At 44.8% G+C, this 17,446-nt stretch overlaps 1 protein-coding gene across 2 annotated transcripts; it reads right to left on the bottom strand.

The window, feature by feature from the left end:
- Nucleotides 1–4,852: 4,852 nt before the first annotated feature.
- On the bottom strand, nt 4,853–16,636 carry CISD1 (CDGSH iron sulfur domain 1). 2 transcript variants are annotated; one of them, XM_080598427.1, is made up of 3 exons: nt 16,480–16,636; nt 11,988–12,193; nt 4,853–6,858 (listed from the first exon to the last, which is right to left on the bottom strand). In XM_080598427.1, the coding sequence occupies exons 1-3, from the start codon at nt 16,508–16,510 to the stop codon at nt 6,769–6,771; spliced, it is 327 nt and encodes a 108-aa protein (XP_080454553.1). In that variant the 5' UTR covers nt 16,511–16,636; the 3' UTR covers nt 4,853–6,768. The 2 variants fall into 2 exon arrangements, with proteins under 2 accessions (XP_080454553.1, XP_080454554.1); XM_080598428.1 differs by lacking the exon at nt 16,480–16,636 and adding an exon at nt 16,166–16,293.
- Nucleotides 16,637–17,446: the final 810 nt, after the last annotated feature.

Below are 17,446 nucleotides of genomic sequence, written 5' to 3'. Positions count from 1 at the left end.
TAAGAAATGTTAATCAACAAAACCAGCACTTCTGTGGACAGACGAGAGCATCTGCAGTGGTGCTTCTGTGAGCAGGAGGGCCCATCCTGCTCATACGGCGTACGGTAGAAATTGCAGCAGTGTGAAGGTTGTAGCCACATTGCTTTCTTCTCTCCATTCCACAGCAGAGGCACTGCTGTATCACACCCTCTTAAAATAGCTTGAGGTTTTTAATTGTTTAGTAAATTCACAGTAGTTCTACGCTTTTTTGTTCTAAAATCTCAGTTACCTTCACCTGTTGTAGCTCTAAAGCTCACTGCGCTATCCCATTTTCTTTCCCAGCCATTGCCTTTTCACTTAAGCATCGGGTCCCACAACAGGAGCCTCTCTGATTAATATTTTACTTGGCCGTGACTGATGCAACCTCTCTGACATTACTCTCCGCCCTAGCAACCAGGTACGCCTGGGGTTTTCCAGTGTGAAAACAGAGCGACATTGTCAAACAACAACCTACACTCTCCGGAGATAATAAAGAACCTTTAAAAAATTTATTTTGAGGTTAATTCGTTGTGCATTTTCCGGATCACTTCTTCTACAAACTGAGCTGCAGCTTTACATTTTGGAAGTCTGTTTTGTATTAGAAAGCTACAAGGACAGTAAAGATAGGAGGCTAATTTCAATAGTTTCTTTCTTCCTCAAAGTTAGTGGACTTTTTTTTTTTTTTTATGTATCATTAAATAAACCAAGCACTGGATTTGGAGGAAGGGTTCATTTTTGGACTGAAAGGAGGTTAAAGGCCAGGCAGCAAATAGAAGGGTGGAGAGGAGGCAGCAGAGGGTGGGTACTGAGATCAGTTTTATTCATCATCTTCATTCATGACCTGCAGAAGGAAGTGTGCACGAAATCGTCAGGTCTGCGGATGCTCCTGACCTCGGGGCAGTCCAATGGAAGGCACAACGTTGGCACAGGAGCTTCTGCATGGATCAGCCTAAGATAACACGTGTAAAGGAAAATAATCCACGCCAAAGCTGAACCTGGAACTGGCTGTCACTGCCCAGGAAAGAGATCCTCAAGTCACTGTTGACAGTTGTCTGAGATCATCAGCTCAGCGTGCATCTGCAGCCAAAACCAGCCAACAAAATGTTGGGCAACATCAGGAAGAGCGTTGAGAAAGACAAAAGGCATCATTGAGCTGCTTTGCATAGCCCCAGCATGCCGTGTACTGAGTCCGGCTTGCATGCCTGGTCTCTTGTGGAGGATAGAACGTACCATTACTTAATCAATGCAGAAGATGGAATTACACCGTGATTCGTGGAAACTTGGTTTTGCTGCCTCCAGCCCCAGAAAACAGCCAGGAGAGACGTGTAACTTAGACATCTTGGGGCAACAAGTTACACTTAGTTCTGAAACAGTGGCATAAGAGCAATGTCTTTAGTACTGTCACCTGGTCTTGTGGATTGCAGGTAGCTAAAGACTACTCCCTTTGCCTTTCTAAACAAAGATTTTATGAGTACAGTCTTGTATCTCTACCAGAGCATTGCTCAGGTTTTACAAATGCATGATGGCATTTTACCAGTCACATCCTAATGCTTTAAGATAAACCTGGTTCTTGGTTTAAGATGATTAACATGCCAAGAGGTTTATTTAAAATGCCTCTTTGTCTTTCCCTAGAGGCTAGTTACATTGCCTCCATGTGCTGTAAAATTAAACACCTATTTATTGACTAAACCCACTGCCAAGTGGCATTTAAAAAATAGGTCTCTTCTACTAAACGGTATTTTTTGCCTGAACTTTGTCTGCAAAGCAAAAGAATTTCAACCCTTAAAAAGTAATTTAACCTGCACAGATGTTGGAGCCAAGAAGAGACGGAAAGAGCAAGATCACACTGTTTAAAAAGAGCAACAAATTCAATAATTACTGAAGCGTAAGTCAGTTCTGGCCGTTGTTTTGGTACTCAAGTCTAGAGCAAGAGTCCTGGCTGTGAACAGACAGTGCGTCTTGACCACATTTTATCCATGTATGGTTATATTTGCCAGCTGCAGAAAAGTATTTGAGAAAAGTTACGCAGTCAGTGACCTTATCATTCATTTTGCTGCGTTCCTGTTGCCAGCTGACTTGACTGAACGGCGCAAACATTCCAGCTACTGAGCGGATCTTTGCAGAATGCTGAATTTTGAATGCTTCACACATCGGAGCTGTAATTTCTGGTGTGCTCAGGAAGCTCCACTTCTACGCACAGGCTTCTCCTGGAGAGCAGAAGGCACTTTTTTTTGTGTGTGTGTGTGTATAAATGTGTCCAAACCGTAGGTGAGCGAGGTGGACCGAATTCCCCTGTGCTGCAATGACATAAGCCTGCTGCAGCTTTACCATCTTCAGGAAGAATACAGGTAAACACTCCTATTTATTATAATTGCACAACTAATTAAACACTTTACAAAGGTAGGCATGCACGAACATTGGCCTGCTAACGGGGGACCCATGGTGTAAGCATATGCTGCTTTCTGTGCAGTACTGCAGCATTTCACAAACAGCTGAGGAGGGAACACACGGTAACTAGCAGAGGTCTGCTCAAGGCACATAACCCCGCAGGCTCCAAGGGAAAGATTTTGGAAAACAAATTTGCCTCATCTCTGGAGCTAACGAAGAGTCACTTTGTACATCTTACCCTTCACCCTATTAAGAGGGATAATGAAGTGCAACACATTGTCTTCTGTCCTTTGATTTATCCCATTGATACCACCCAGCAATGTTATGTGGCATTAAATCTTCTCTAGCTTGCTCCTCGCTGCATTAGCAGCAGCCCTGATACCCATCCTACATTAATGATGGCTCTAGGAAAATGGTCGTTCTCCTGATGGTGCAGAAGAGTCACGCTGACACAGGGAAAAGACAGCAGAGTAAGCCTGAGTGCACAAAACTTTTTGGGGAATGGTTATCCAAAGCTGCTCGACTTAATACATGACAGTGTTTGTAGTATCTGACAGTATCAGTATCTGCAGTGACAACTGAGGAGGCATTTGGTCTTCTCAGCAGGTCCGTGGGATGTGTCTGACCGGCCCGAAATAGCGATGCTGAGCCCCGATGAACTCAGGCTGGTGGCAGCCGTGCTGGGGCCCAACCTCACCACCGACGTGCCACAGGGACAGCACGCCCTCCTGCCCAAGCCAGCCAGGGCCCTGGGTGGGTTTTATCAGCCTTGAAGGCAGCTTCAGGAGCTCAAACAAAAGCCAAGACCTGTGTGCTCAGGTTGGGGAAAGAGAAGCCAGCTGACAAGTTTTTTTTGCCGTACTAATGTTTGGTTTCACGCCTACAGCGTTACCCTTCCTGCTATTATAAGATGTTCTTCCGTTAGCGCAGTGAGCAACGATGATACAGCACTGACTCACATTTCGACGTCTTTAGCTGGCTGTATCACACTTCAAAGGAAAATCCCCATGCAACTGCTATGCAATTCTGTAACATAAATTTCACAGACCCCAACTTCTGCTGCAGGCTGCCCCGACGGCCCCAGAAAAAGGCCCAAAACGCTAGGGTATCCCAAAGATTTCAGGAGGGTCTGTGGTCAGCTCTGCTGCTGGCTGTTGGGGAACTGGTGATAACAACCAGTTCCTGGATTCAAACCCCATGAGCCTCCGCGAATGAAAAGGTGCTTTGTGCCAAGCTTGTTTCTGCAGCACTCTTAGACACCTGGGCTCAGACAGGCAGCAAGCTGCTGAAAAAACAGACATAAACAGATGCAATTATAAAAACCCCTCCAGAACAGCATTCTCCACGTCGAGCCTTGCCAATTGCACAGCGTTTGTTTCCTCCTAGCGGGAGAGCGTGTGATTGCAGCGCTGGCCTCCGCCGCTGGAAATTACCCATTAGATTAATGGTGTGCAAATTGAGCATGCAGAAAATACTCTATAACCCACAGCTGCCTCCTCCTCAACACCAGCAATTCCAGCAACACTTTGGTATTTGACATGCAGACTCTTTTGGTGAGTGAGACTTGGCTGCTGCAAAATCAGTATTTTTATTTGTTTCACCTTCCATTGAAAAGTAATCATGTCGAACAGAAAAATACTCTAGGAGAAGGATCCTTCACTACTTTCACTATGAAGGACTTGTACCACAATCTTGTTTCAATCTAATGTGAAGATGCACATTTGCAGAATTTCTTGATAGTTTAAACCTGGCAAAGATCTAACCAATTCACCTCCCCTTCTAGAGGTTATTTGAGGAAATCACTGAGTAACAGATTTCAGAGAACACTAGATCAGGCAAGCACTCAGTCATACGACTATAACCTATTCTAGTAATGAGGCAGAAAAATAAAAGTATTTTGTGGTGCTCATTAAGACTACTGGCAAGTTTGCTTACTCACATTCAGGTTACCTGTTTTCACTATAAACAGATCACGCATGCAAGTAGCAGGAACTTTTTTTTAGGTACAGCAGAGAAAACTGTATGTGCACTGAAATAAACTCTTCTTCATGTCAACATTTTTAAGTGTGACACTTCTCCAACACAAACTCACCAGGATGTAAACCGGCAAAGACTCTGCTTCTGCATCCTCTCCTCTTGGGAAGAAGAGCTTCTCACGAAACCCTCTTCTCTGATACTCAAGCACCCAGAAATGTTTTACAAGCAAACTCCAGGACTCAGGAGATTCGTCTGAGACTTCGTGACTTCATCTCTTAAAACACGACTGTAGTTTTCATGGAACTTTTATTCAAGAGCAGCTGGACTTTGCTGCTACCAGGAAAAGAAGTCTCAGAAGGAAAACCCAACCCAGACACAGGTTTATGATTACAGCAGCATGACTTGCGGTGCAATTCTCCCCAAAAAGAAACAGCACACTGACGAGAACACAGACAACACAGCCTTGAGGTTAAGATGAACTCAAATGTGTATTTGACAAAAATACAGAAATATCCAGTGCCATATTCTAGTAGTACAGAAATAACTTTGTTTTGGATAAAACAAATGTGTTTGATAATTTAAGATTAAAACAACTTTCCATGTGCATCAGTACTTGGCCAAGTAAAAAATATCAAGTACCTTTACGGTCATGACAGGAAGAAGATGAGACTAAATATATTTGACTGCAACTTCTTGCAAGTAGAGGTCTCTCCCAGACAGTAGTTGCCCCCTGCGCTGCACTCCACCTGCACACAACTTTCCTTTACTTCTGTGCCACATTCTCTACTTGCTGTGCCTTCTGCCCAAGTTCAAACCGCTCAGCTAAGACCTCAGCCTCTGAAAGTCTCACATTGAGAATATGCAAAATGTTTTCAGTTTTAACCAGCTGTACCAACCACACCCTTAACAAAAATAAAACCTCTATCGCCCCAATCATCTGGAAGAATCTTTAAGGGGTCCAGGTTAAAATTTCAGCTTCTTGACGAGGCCTTTTCTCTAGCTCTGAGGTAGTCTCTCCCTCTGGACACTGGACATCACACAAGCTGCAATTATGCTAGTGGACCAGGTTTAATACAAAACTGCCCTCTGCCACCACATTCTTTGGGTTTTGCTTTGTAGTAATTTGCACACTGATAAATCAAAAGTTATTTAAGGAAACCAACATTACAGTCATTAATGCAACTGTGTCAGATGAAGCAGACAAGTGCCATACAAAAGGAGGATGAGTTCTCGTCTCGTCCTTCCTTTTCCCTATGTTTCTAGCTGCCACCAAAGCCTGTCCATGTCTGTTCTTTTGGTAAAATTAGCTGATCCACATTAGCAGTTAGCCCAGGAAGGCAGGAGCTATTTAAGACACATTGAGCCTAAGGGCACTTAGTAAAGGTGTGCCTGCTCCCTCTGCAGGAGGAGGAAGAGTCCTCCGCAAGCAGCTGGAGCAATGATGAAGCAGACAGTAACAGTGGGTGGGGGGTTAGTTTTTATTTTAGCTTCTGGGATAAATCAGCATAGCCTCCCTGTCATGTGGTCTGGGGAGATTAGCTCCACTCACTGCTAGAGAGTGCAAGTGAAACTAAGGCCTTTTAGCAGCAAAAAAAAAAATAAAAAATCTGGCCACCCCTGCCCACCACTCTGAGCACTTCGTGTCCTTCCACTCGTCTGTTACCAAAGCTCTCACAGAGACCATCTAATCCTACTCTACACACAGGTCTGCTGTTCCAGTAGTATGTTTTCCACACCATATGGTAGTAGGGTCGAGTTTCAACATGGCTGTTAAATCAAAGGTGAAGTTGTCCTTTAGCCCCAGCTAGCTATAAGCATTTTACATTGTCTGTTCAGAGCAATTTTAAGTGCATTCTTTCATGGAAGCCACGCAGAATGGTAGTGTTACAGGCCAAACGGGACATCTGCAGAAAACGCAGCGTGATAAGAGGTTAAGCTGCATTTTGGCACCATGATTTCTTTCCTGCCGCTGCCTTTTAAGTAGAACTCTATCCAGATCCATGACTTTCAAACCTCCCCGAAATTTTAAGATCTCCCTTCTGAATATTCTTTCTGCTGAATGGCCTCAGAGTAGTACACATGTATTTGAAAATAACAATAACTATTTTCTCAAGTACATTCTGTGCGTCATTTTAGTTTCATACTCAATGAAAGGGTATACACACTTTACAGGACAAAAAATTAAACCATGACTATTTAGTAACTTATGCATTGTAGTGATTAAGACAAGACAAGCACCAGAAAAAATACACATGCTGAAGCCTGATGTATCTACTACACTGGAAAGTCTTCAGTGACATGACAATGAATTTGTGGTTTTTCCCCCCAATCACAAGCGAGCAGAGGATTTGTCAGACATTCATTTTGTAGCTTCTACTGTCCACTCTACGCCTCCTTCCTCTTGATGATCAGCGGCCCGACATTGTCACCAGTTTCGTCGTTGTGCTTTGTGTGCGAGCCATCGCACAGGGGGAACTGAAATGAGAAAGAATAAACACATCTAAAGTACACCCGCAGTCAGAATTAAGAACCCACGTTGAGAAGTTCATTAGAGTGTCTCCTCGTTAAATCCACCGTGACTGCAGAATGTAACTTCTGCACCGGCACTTCAGGTCTCCCTGAAGTTTGGCTGAACACTAGTTCTGTCCATGTGAGCTCTGAGTGGACAAGGGGCTTGTTATGAAAACAAAGCAACTCAACTCCACGCTATTTGGTGTTCCAGCCTCAGGCCAGCACGGGGAAAATGCAGCCTGAGATGACCTTCAACTGTAACCTATCTGGAGAATCCTGCTCTCAACCTTGCCCCACACTCTGTTTTCCTGAGCAACAGCCAGAGCTGAGCACAGCTACGGATGGTAGGTGGGGAGAGGAAAAGAAACGGGAACAAATCCTGTTTTTTTTTTTTTTCCTGGTTTTCCTCAGCATATGATAAGGAAAGGACAGCTTCCCTGGCTCATCTCTTATTTGAGAGACGCACCAAGAGATTAGTCCTGCCTCCAGATGGCTAGTGGCAAGCCTTCTTTGCTTCATCCCAACCGAGCTAGCTTATCTCACCGACACAAAGGTCCACTTGCGCAAGCTGGATTCTACGTCAGGATTCTGACCTGATGATGGAAATAAACTGCACTTCCAAAAGACATGTTTATTCATCAGGGGCTTCTAAGGGTAGCACTGAGGAAGTAATGTGAAGAAATGTTTGTTCCATTAAAAAACTGGAACAGCCTGGCCAAAGCAAGACCCAAAGGGACTCCTTCAGCCAGCTGTAACTGCCTAGCTCCTGGGCTGCTCGCAGCCACTCTGCTCTCAGGAACTGTCTTTTCCTCTGCAAAAGCCAAAGGACATTCTGCGAAGCAACAAGAGTTAGGTCAGACCCCACCATCTCTCAGGGACGAGTTTTCAGGGCTGTGCCCCTTCTGCAGAGGACACCCTAGAGACAGTGACATAAATCACACCCGTGTTTTGCATTCGGTTTCTATTTTCTTTGCTTAGAAGTAGCTGGAATCAAAGTCAGACGTTAAGCTTGTGCCCCTAGAACACAATATCCCCTCACAGTATAGTCACCATCAGTCTTTGACACGCTGTTGATCCCAGTGTTCATGCCCCAGTCATAGCCTTAAATAAAATTGATGCCCCATCATCTGGGCTTAGCTAGAATAAAAGATTTCAAATTGCTGCATGAAAGCAATATAATGAAGACAACAAACGAGTAAGAAACGTTCTCAGAGTTCTAAAAATAAAGCCACATGCCTGTAGGGTAGGGTGGGGGCAGGCCAAGAGGTGAGGGTTTTTTGATGTTTGCTTTTCACAGTTACAAAACGTCAAAACCCATGCTATAAATGGCAGGTGAATTTTCCAAATAAAGACCACCCCCTACCACCCCCGAATTTGGAGAATACTCATGCAAGCTGATTCATGCAGGGACTTTTGAGTCAATCAATTATTTTTGACTCAATGAGTAGGTACTGACAGCCACTTGGCAAAAATTAGGGCAAACAAGTACATATGTTCATGAGATTCTCATCAGCTTCCCACCCAGGTGTTTCCGGGCTAGCTGTCTCTCCAGGCAACACCAGAGTCCATCGGTGTTCTCAGGAGTACCGCCCCAGCTTCCATCAGACACAAAACACCTCACCATGCCCCAAGAAGGCAGGCCCAAGGTCCAGCTACAGTAACATCCCTACTTCAGGTGACAAAAATGGTGGAATTCATATTGGATGGCACTGAGTCTTTAACAGCTACCAACTTGGGCTGCTCAGCATCCTCTGGGCTAGCTGATCTCTAATCCAAAAAAAAAGAACAAAAAAACACAATCAACAAACAACCCCCCACACACACACACACACCACAAAACAACAGCCACTCTTCCAGAGCACCCACTTGGTCACCTTCAAGACCAGATACTGAACTAGATGGATGCTGGGCCTGACACAAGATGTTTATCCTTGCTTAAGATAAAGCAAGATAGCAACAGTGGTCAAAGCTCAAGCCCTGAGGGAGCTGTGCAGTGGTCTGGACAGCTCAGCTCATCTCCCTTGGCACTGAACAGGTTTGTTTCTTCTGATACTCTGCAGCAGTGTTCCTCAACCTGCAGCCTGCAGACTACACCCACCTGGAAGACACAGACTGCAGGTCATCACAAATAAACAAATTAAGATCCCCCGCCTTCAGCTCACAAGCATAAAAATGTAAAAGAAAACAAATGTTCTAACTTTAGACTAATTACTGTTTGGTTTTAAGACAAAACCCTTGCTTCTGCAGTGATAACTTTCAACAGTGGGTTTTTCCACGAAGCTTAAGCACTGCTATGAAGTCCCGGCAGACCACAGCACTGAATAGGAAAGGGCCATTAAAAAACCTACCTACCACCTGCTCTAACAGAACACTACATCCCAAGGCAGACTTATCTGAAGATACCACATGTCTAAAATAAACAAATGTTCCCAACAAAGGGTAGTCTAAGCATTAGAACTTTGGCCAGCACAAAAAAAAAAAAAAAAAAGCCTTTGAAGTACATTATTTCAGGAAAAAAATGAGCAAAAAAGTCAACAAATAACTGAGAATTTTTTTTTAAGCTACCCAAAACCACTCTTGTATCGTCCAACTGTTTTGGACTGTCCAATTGTTTCTTCCCAGAAACCACGCAGAGCCAGCTGGAGTGCACGCACGCCGTCAGCACACACAGAAATAGCCCGTGGCTCATAATGCCACAGGGCCTTCTGCTAACAGCCCAGTGCCTCAGATCAGGCTAACTGACAAGAACTGCTCCCTGTACTTCACTACTGCCTGGCAGTAACTGAGCAGGAGAAGCAGCACGCACACCGTCTCAAAGCCCATGCTGCCCACCACACAAGGTCAACTGTCAGGGCAAGGGGAAGGCAGCAATGCTGGAAACTGCGGTCTTTGAAGCAGAACATGCTGATTAAAATCCTCGTTATTAAGCATCAGTACAAGAAAAAAAGTGCCTGCAAAATTTTCCACTGAGCTCCTTAATGCCTTTACAAGACCTTTCAGAGCAGAGTTCTAGGAACAGGCTCATTATAAGGCAGCCGCCATCTACTTCCTTTTAGCATCCGATTACAGCGGCCTCAGTAGGACAGCACGTTCCTGAACTGACAACACCCTGCAATATATGGCAAAATGTAATTAATCAGATTTTTATTTCACACAACCAAGATAGAATCAAGCAATAACTAGAATAATTGCAAGACCTACAAACCTTAAATGCAGATGCAAATTTTCCCTTTCTGTTTTCTAGAGGAGAAAGCAGAAAATGTAAATACCAAGGGTCAGCTTAGGATTTTTTTTTCTGGTGAGAAGCACTGAAGGAGCTGCCTACAGTACAACCTGAGTAAACCTGAGTTTACCTCAGTTAAACTCGAATTCAGACATTACAACCAACTGCAGATACTTACAGCTGCCTTTTTTCCTCCACATTTTTCTTCTCTGAAGTGGTTGCACTCAGGGCCACTTTCAATTCTGGGATGTTGGCTCTCCGTTGAGATTTAACCCAGAGACTTTGTATACACGTGCAAGCTACCTGCATGCTGTACAGCCAGCAGCACTGCATCTAAGTGCACACACCTCCCCATTGTACTATCATACTGTATGTAAGTTGGTCCATGGAGCATGTTGTGGCCATGGGGGAAAAAACAACCTTGCTTTTCCATTCAGAGCAGAGATGACAAGCCTGCCTCCACAGGACTACTTAGAAAATCCAGTCATGATGCTGCTACATGCTCAGTAATGTCTTAGCTTTAAACTATGTACAGCTACAAATGTCTAGGCTTTATCCTCAAGGTGATGAAGCTCTGGCAGCAGCAAAAACCCGAAGTTACATTACCTGGAGAATCGCACACAGCGCAGCCCGATTGGAGCAGTCTCCGAGGTATGAGAAGCCTAGCATTGAACTGGATTTCTAGGCTGTTGGTCTCAGTTACCTGGCTTTGAAAGTTTGTATTATTTCAGTCTCCACACATAAGCACCTTGACTTAACTGCTTTTAAATATGTGCTAGCTGTACACGGACCAGGCTACTCATACAAGCCACTTTCTCTTATTACAGATCCCAGAACAACTGCTACAGACACACTGTAGAGATCTCGGTTGCTTCAAGTGTCTCACATCTCTATTTCAGATTTAAACCTGATCTTACGGTGCCATTGAAAAGCTAGGTTATCATGCTAAACACTGCTGTTAGGCAACTGATGTTGCCAACTTCACAGGCAAGCAAGTCGGACAGACCGATGCCAGGATAGACTCTTCATTTCTCAAAAATCGTCTCCAAAAGTATGCCAGCATGATTTCACTGGTTCTTCCTTAGGATTACCAATATAACTATGAGCTGCAAAGGTACATCAAGTCCATCTTTCTTCAAAAGCTTTTAGCCACAATGACTTCTCTTTAGATTACCTCCATCACCGCTGGAAACCGTTCACGGCTGTACTGATTTGTGAGGCAAAAGGCAGCTATCTATGGTACACGGAAATACTACACAAATAATTCAGGACAGAGCAGCAGCACCAATAACACCATCTGTGCAAGTAAGGGTCTTCCCAAACCAGTTCTGCACTCTCCCTGTCTGTGTGATTTAATGGTGAGCTCAGACATGGCAAGTGACCATTTGACACCAGCCCTTGTATACCAAGAGACTTCTGGATGGGTTTTGGTCATTCACACCACGAACTAGCAGCAAGGAATCTTCTGACAGAGTAAGCTTCCAAATTCCTCTAGTAAAAGGCATTTAAGGTCCTCTCAGCCTGTGGCTCCTGAGCTCTTCTTCACCTGCCAGCAGACCACTGATTTTGGATGAGTGTCAGTAGCAAAATGCAACCTGTTGTTCATGACTAATTACTCTATACAGCAGCTGTCCTTTCAAGCTGTTTGCTTCTTCAGAGCTAAAGAAACACTGCTCACTATTAGCGCTGATCTGCAGACTTCACTCTCCCTAAATCTACATAGTTTTAAGGATTCAGTTACTACTACATCTCACTGCAGAATAGCTTAGGTGAAAAGAAGTTAGTTTCCTCTAAATGAAGCAGTCTGAAAACAGTTTTATTGAAAGATGCATGCACGTCGACAAAACTGGACTATTTTTTCTTCTCTTACCTTCTTGGATCTCCAACAGCGACAGTACACAGCCTTGTCGCCCAGATCTTCCATATCGAATGCATGGACTACCTTGGGGTTATCCTTCTGGATATGGAGATTCACCATTGCTTTGCAGCACTTGTCTTTAGAGAGAAATTTTTTGTAAGCTAGATACCCAACAGCAGCTGCTCCAGCAGCTAAGGAGACTGCAGCAATCCATTCAACTAGAAGAGAAGCAGAAAAAGAAAGAGTGTCAGGCTTTTGAGGAAAACATTCTATTCTATTAAAGCTACTCAAAGTAGTAAATGTCTCTGTGCTCACGACAACACCTCCGTCTTTCCAAGTGACCTTTCTGTTCTGTGGGAGAAATGCAGTATTTTAGAACAAGAATATTTTCTCTTGACACTCACCCAGCTAATTTACTCCCTTCCACTGATCTGAGTTCTCCTTCACCCCAGTCCCTTCCATATAACATCAACAACCCAAACAGATCCCTCAAGGGTATAAGTACTGAGTAACTTTTTTTTTTAACACATGTTATAACCAAAAATTTCCGAGCTGTTTGGCAATAAGGAAGTTATTTAAAATATTACCACTTTATAACAGCAACAAAAAACAGCTTAGATTAAATCCCTACTGAGGAGTGCAGGTAAGAACACGGATCCGAAAGGATTATATTTAAGAACAATAACACAGATTTAACTGGATTATCCTGACTCTCTGAAATACAACCTCCATTAAAATAGTTTCTTTCCACCACCTCCATCCTCACTTTTTCCCCACCTCTAGTTATCTCTAAAAACTTTGCAGTTTTTATCGCTCATTTTAATTTGCTTTTCTGCAAGGGGTTTTCCTATTTTTTGTGGCTCTACTGTTTTATCTCTGCCCCATGAAAACACCCTGGACTTTGGCCTAATGGTTCTGACTGCTGTAACAGCCTTGGCCATCTCTCTCAGAGCAGCACCCAGCTGCTTTCTTTGCTTTTTATCCCCAACTTCTACACACACACGTAGTCCTCACATGTATGATAAGAGCCTGGCTGACTCTACAGACAAATATATCTAAAAGAATTTAAAGTTTTAGCACATTTACACAACTTAAGAGAACTAGAAGAGTCTTCAGTTGGGAATTTCTCTCTTATCCTTCAGAATTCATACGGGATTTGAAAGACACCAAGCCAGACTGTATCTTTCAAGCAAGAGACATTACTGCATTAAACCTAAAGGGTAAGAAACAAAAAGCCCTTGTTAGTTTGTTCGACTCTCCACGGTCAACAGGCATGAAGTATTGCCACTGTGAACTTCCACTACGAGGATCAAGGTTTTCTTCTCTGTCTCACAGCACTAAAATCCATACCAAGTTCTCTCCTCATCTAGAAGGCAGCATTAGCTAACACGCACTGTGCTGATTCACAAGGGTCTGGATCTAATAGTACATGGAATTAGACAAACACTTGTATGATGAAATGTAGTCCCAATAAGATTTGGGAAGAGGGATGGGGAATTCTTGCTATGTGTCTTACTAAGAGAAAAAGATGCATAAATCCTTGAAAGTTTGTCTTCTTAGTAAAAGGAAGCAGAGGAGACCAGCATACGCTGACACCTCCCCTGCAAGTGAGTGACAAACCTGCCCTATAACAGGGTGACCAAGTTAAAGATGGTTTTCTGCATTTTAATATCGGATGACTGAGAGCATGTTTCCCTGCTCAAAAACTTCTTAAACAATAAAAGACCCAGAGAACATATAGTGAATTCAGTTTTTTTAGACCTATCTAGTGAGTTCTAATTTCTTTATCTCCCCATTGCAAACTAGCAAGAGCAATGCATTAATTGTGATAGCATAGGGTAAGAACTGAGGAGGTGAAGTTGAAGAAGTGATTCCATGAAAGTCGGCGTTAATTTAGCAACACAGCCCAAACCAACCTGTGAGAAGCAGCAAGTTCTCCCAGGGAAAACCACCACAGCCTGTAGCACCCTTTCCCCTTCCTGCTCAAGCAGGTTTCCAGGAGCCGAGCAGGGCTATAGAGGGCAGAAGGCACCCAGCCAGCTCAGGGACAGGCTGGGTCTGACAGGTTCAAAGCGATTCCCCAGAAAATGTGAAGTGCAGCTACAACGATGGCCAGGAAAACACAGGTATTGCCCAGAGTGGGCATCAGTGTAAAAGATTCTGACCATAAAAACACTTCTGTGACTACCAGCTGAGCAGGAAGGTCTGCACTAAAATTCACTGCCTTCCAGCACATTCAGAAAGAGCTGGTGTCTGCACATCTGCAGGTAACCCAGACCCCTCTAACCCCATAACCATGCATAGCACAGTCAGCTCAGCAAGCAGAGATCGTTAATTTAGAATACCCGTCATCTAATTTTTCACTTATTCTTTACTTCTTTTCCTGAGGCCCAGATTCATCTGCTACACATGGGCAGCTAGTGTATAGACAAACAACTTAGTATATATTTTTTTCTTGTAATAGAATGTAGTGTCTTTTTTTTTTTTGGCTATATTAGCTTTTCTTATCACTTCTCTGGAGCTACATCAAGGTAGAAAATGCCATCAACTGATAATAGATGAAATCCAAACATTTAAAGAAGCCTATCCATTACATTTCAGCATTGGCTCAATAAATGTCATTATTTGAATTTATAAATGGAATGTCTCTCTTATAATGAGATCAGCCTGCAAAGTTTTCGAGGTAGCAAGTCATCTTGTCAACCATTACTGTGTTTCACAAATAGATTTGGAAAAGCTGAAATGTCCATTTAATCTTTTGAACTAAATCATAAACTGCATTTGTGAAAGAAAACAGTTTTCAGAACTTTTAAAATACTTTAAACGCTGTTTCAAGAGGTCTCCAGCACCAATTCAACAGTTTGCTGCCAAGCTCCTACATGTACTGCTTGAAGAGGCACCTTGACACTGATGTAGAATGTCAAGTTTCTTTGTCTTCTTTTTTTTTTTTGTTTTAAATAAGAAGATTAAGAGCAACATCTGAGATATTATTAAAGAAATCCTCACTCTGGTATAATACAAAAACACAGTGTCACAAGTCACGACAGAACAAGACACTACAGGCCCATGTAACATGGGAGAAAATTTGCTTCAATGCTATAATCACTACACAATAGAAAAGGCTTGGCTGGAACTCCAGAAAAATTAATACACAAATGAAAGAAGGGAAGACAGAGGTAAAGAAAGAAACCAAAGTCCAAGGAACACAATCCCAGAAGGGCAGAAATAAACCAACAAGGAAAAAAATAATCAGAAGATAACAGCAAGAAGCCAATAATGGGAATTTACTTTCTTCTACATTCTTTGGACATATCCTAAGGAACAAGAGGGTTGGATCACAAGGCTTTTCCTTCCTCCTCTCCCTAGTCAGCCAGAAAATTACTCTGGATGTTTCCAGATATAGACAGCAGAGGCACTTTTAGGATCTACCAGAGAGCTCAGACATTTTATCAGCAGGAAGAGCATGCATTTGCCATCTGCACTGACAAGCACACGGGGAAAATGAAACGGTCTTGGCTCCACCAGCAGTACACAGTCCTTGCTGCCACATGTATCACTTTACTTGCCCAAAACTGGCACTAACCCAGGATAGCTGCACCCCTCCCAAGTTAGCTCGAGACACTCCTCAGAGGCAATTTTTAAGCTACATCTACTGGTTAAGAAGTGCTGATGGTATTTGGAAGTTGCCTATGGAGTAATGACTCCATATGTGAAAAACTTTGTCTTCAAAGTTGCTCCTAACTTTAAAGTCTTGTTCTCCTTCTTTTCTTGTCAATGAAAAAATTGCTATTGTCCAGATATTGGTGGTAACGGTTGGGTAATAGGACTGGAACCAGTAACGTGACTGGAACCGCCCAGTGCTGTCCACAGCGAAAGGCCACCTCTCTGCAGGCCACGCTGGGGGTGGCATTGCCTGGGTGAGTGACTGCACTGAAAACGTGAAGGTAAAAACAGCCGGCCGAGGGGGTGAAGTCGCTTCTGGTGCCTCACAGCATCCGAAGGAACGGGATTCAGACCGGGAGCAGCTAAAGATGAGCCACTCGGATCGGATCTGGGGGGGACTCACACCTGCCTGCCACCCCGACAGTCGCGACAAAACTCACTGCCTTACGACACGTAACCGCGACAGAGCCGCTACCTGCCTGCCACCCTCAAGCGTAACCTCACCAGAAACCCTTTTCTCCACGTGCCTGCCCTAAACCCGCCCACCACCGCGGATGGACGAGCGCTCCTGCGGGGCCTGAAGCACCACATCGCCGCCCGGCGAGGGGACGCCCGGCGGGACCCTCCAGCGCTCCGCTGAGGGCAGAGGGGTGACACGAACCCGCGACCCCCCAGCGCTGAGCCCCCCCCGCCGCCATTTTGTCAGCGGGGGTCCAGCGGGGCGGGGCCGCGCCCCCTCCTCCCCCCTCCCTTCTCCTCCCACCCCATCCCCACGCGTGTCGCTGTCCCCACGCGTGTCCTCTCCCCGCGTGTCCCCGTCCCCACGCGTGTCCCTACCCACCCCGCACGCTGGAGTTCTGCCCCAGCCCCATGGCTCCCGCTCCGCCGCCGCACAGGGCACACGCAGCTCCGCGCCTGCGCCGCCACGGCCGCCCGCCCGCAAGATGGCGGCTGGGACCGCCCTCAAGATGGCGGCGGGGCTGGCCCTCTGAGGAGAAAGGAGGGTTGGAGCAGCCGAGGGGGGCAGGCGAGGCCTTGAGGGGAGTCTCAGTGAGGGTGAAGTGGGCTCTGGGGCCCGCTGCAGGCACAGCAGGGTTGGTGGGCATCGCTAGGGGGGCGTAGGGCTGGCGTGGTACTGTCAGTAGTGGCCCTGGGTGGTTATGCTGGTGTATGGAATGTGGAGCGTGGTGGTGTATGGAACTCCCCTATTTTGCTGTAGAGAAGTAAACTGAAGAGCAGTGCCTTCAAAGAAATAGCCTTTTATGCCCCCCACACAGGTATTGAGCTGAGAATCTAGGTCTTTATTTGAAAAAGTAATGCCAAGAGTCCTAAAGGACTTGTGCAGCTAAGACCTACTTAACCTTATGAGCAATAGCCTTTTATACCCCATACACCCAGGTATTGACCTTAGAATCTAGGTCTTCACTTGGAAAAAAAAATAGTGCCAAGAGTCCTCAAGGACTTGTGAGGCTGGGACCTACTTCTCAGCCTTTTCAGCAGCACACCTCTCCTTTTTCTACCATACGGTGTCTTGGATGCAACATCCATCTGGTACTGGTGGGTGGCTGCAGTTACAGCAAGGCCAAATGCAACATCCATCTGTTACTGGCTGCAACCGCAGTAAGGCTAGGGCTTCCTGCAGGCTAGCTGCTTGTTCTTCATCCCCTGCCATGCCTCCCAGGGACGTGACCTTCAAACACCTTTTCATAGAATTATTAAGGTTGGAAAAGACCTCCAAGATCATCTGGTCTAATCACTCCCCTACCACCAATGTCACCCACTAAGCCATGTACCTAAGCACCACATCC

The sequence above is a fragment of the Anser brachyrhynchus genome, assembly GCF_964034855.1.
Source record: "Anser brachyrhynchus genome assembly, chromosome: 6".
NCBI lineage: Eukaryota > Metazoa > Chordata > Aves > Anseriformes > Anatidae > Anser > Anser brachyrhynchus.
The sequence above is the reverse complement of the archived record's forward strand: the minus strand, read 5'-3'. Positions and strand labels throughout refer to the sequence as shown.

Bases quoted from the DNA above. Each gene is read 5' to 3' on its own strand.
- CISD1 (XM_080598428.1), bottom strand. From the start codon at position 16,229: ATGTGGTGCTTCAGGCCCCGCAGGAGCGCTCGTCCATCCGCGGTGGTG. The intron at 12,194-16,165 runs GCACGTGGAGAA...CTTCTCTTCTAG, and splicing joins GGTGGGCGGGTTTAGGGCAG to TTGAATGGATTGCTGCAGTC. The intron at 6,859-11,987 runs GTAAGAGAAGAA...TTCTCATTTCAG, and splicing joins GCTGTTGGAGATCCAAGAAG to TTCCCCCTGTGCGATGGCTC.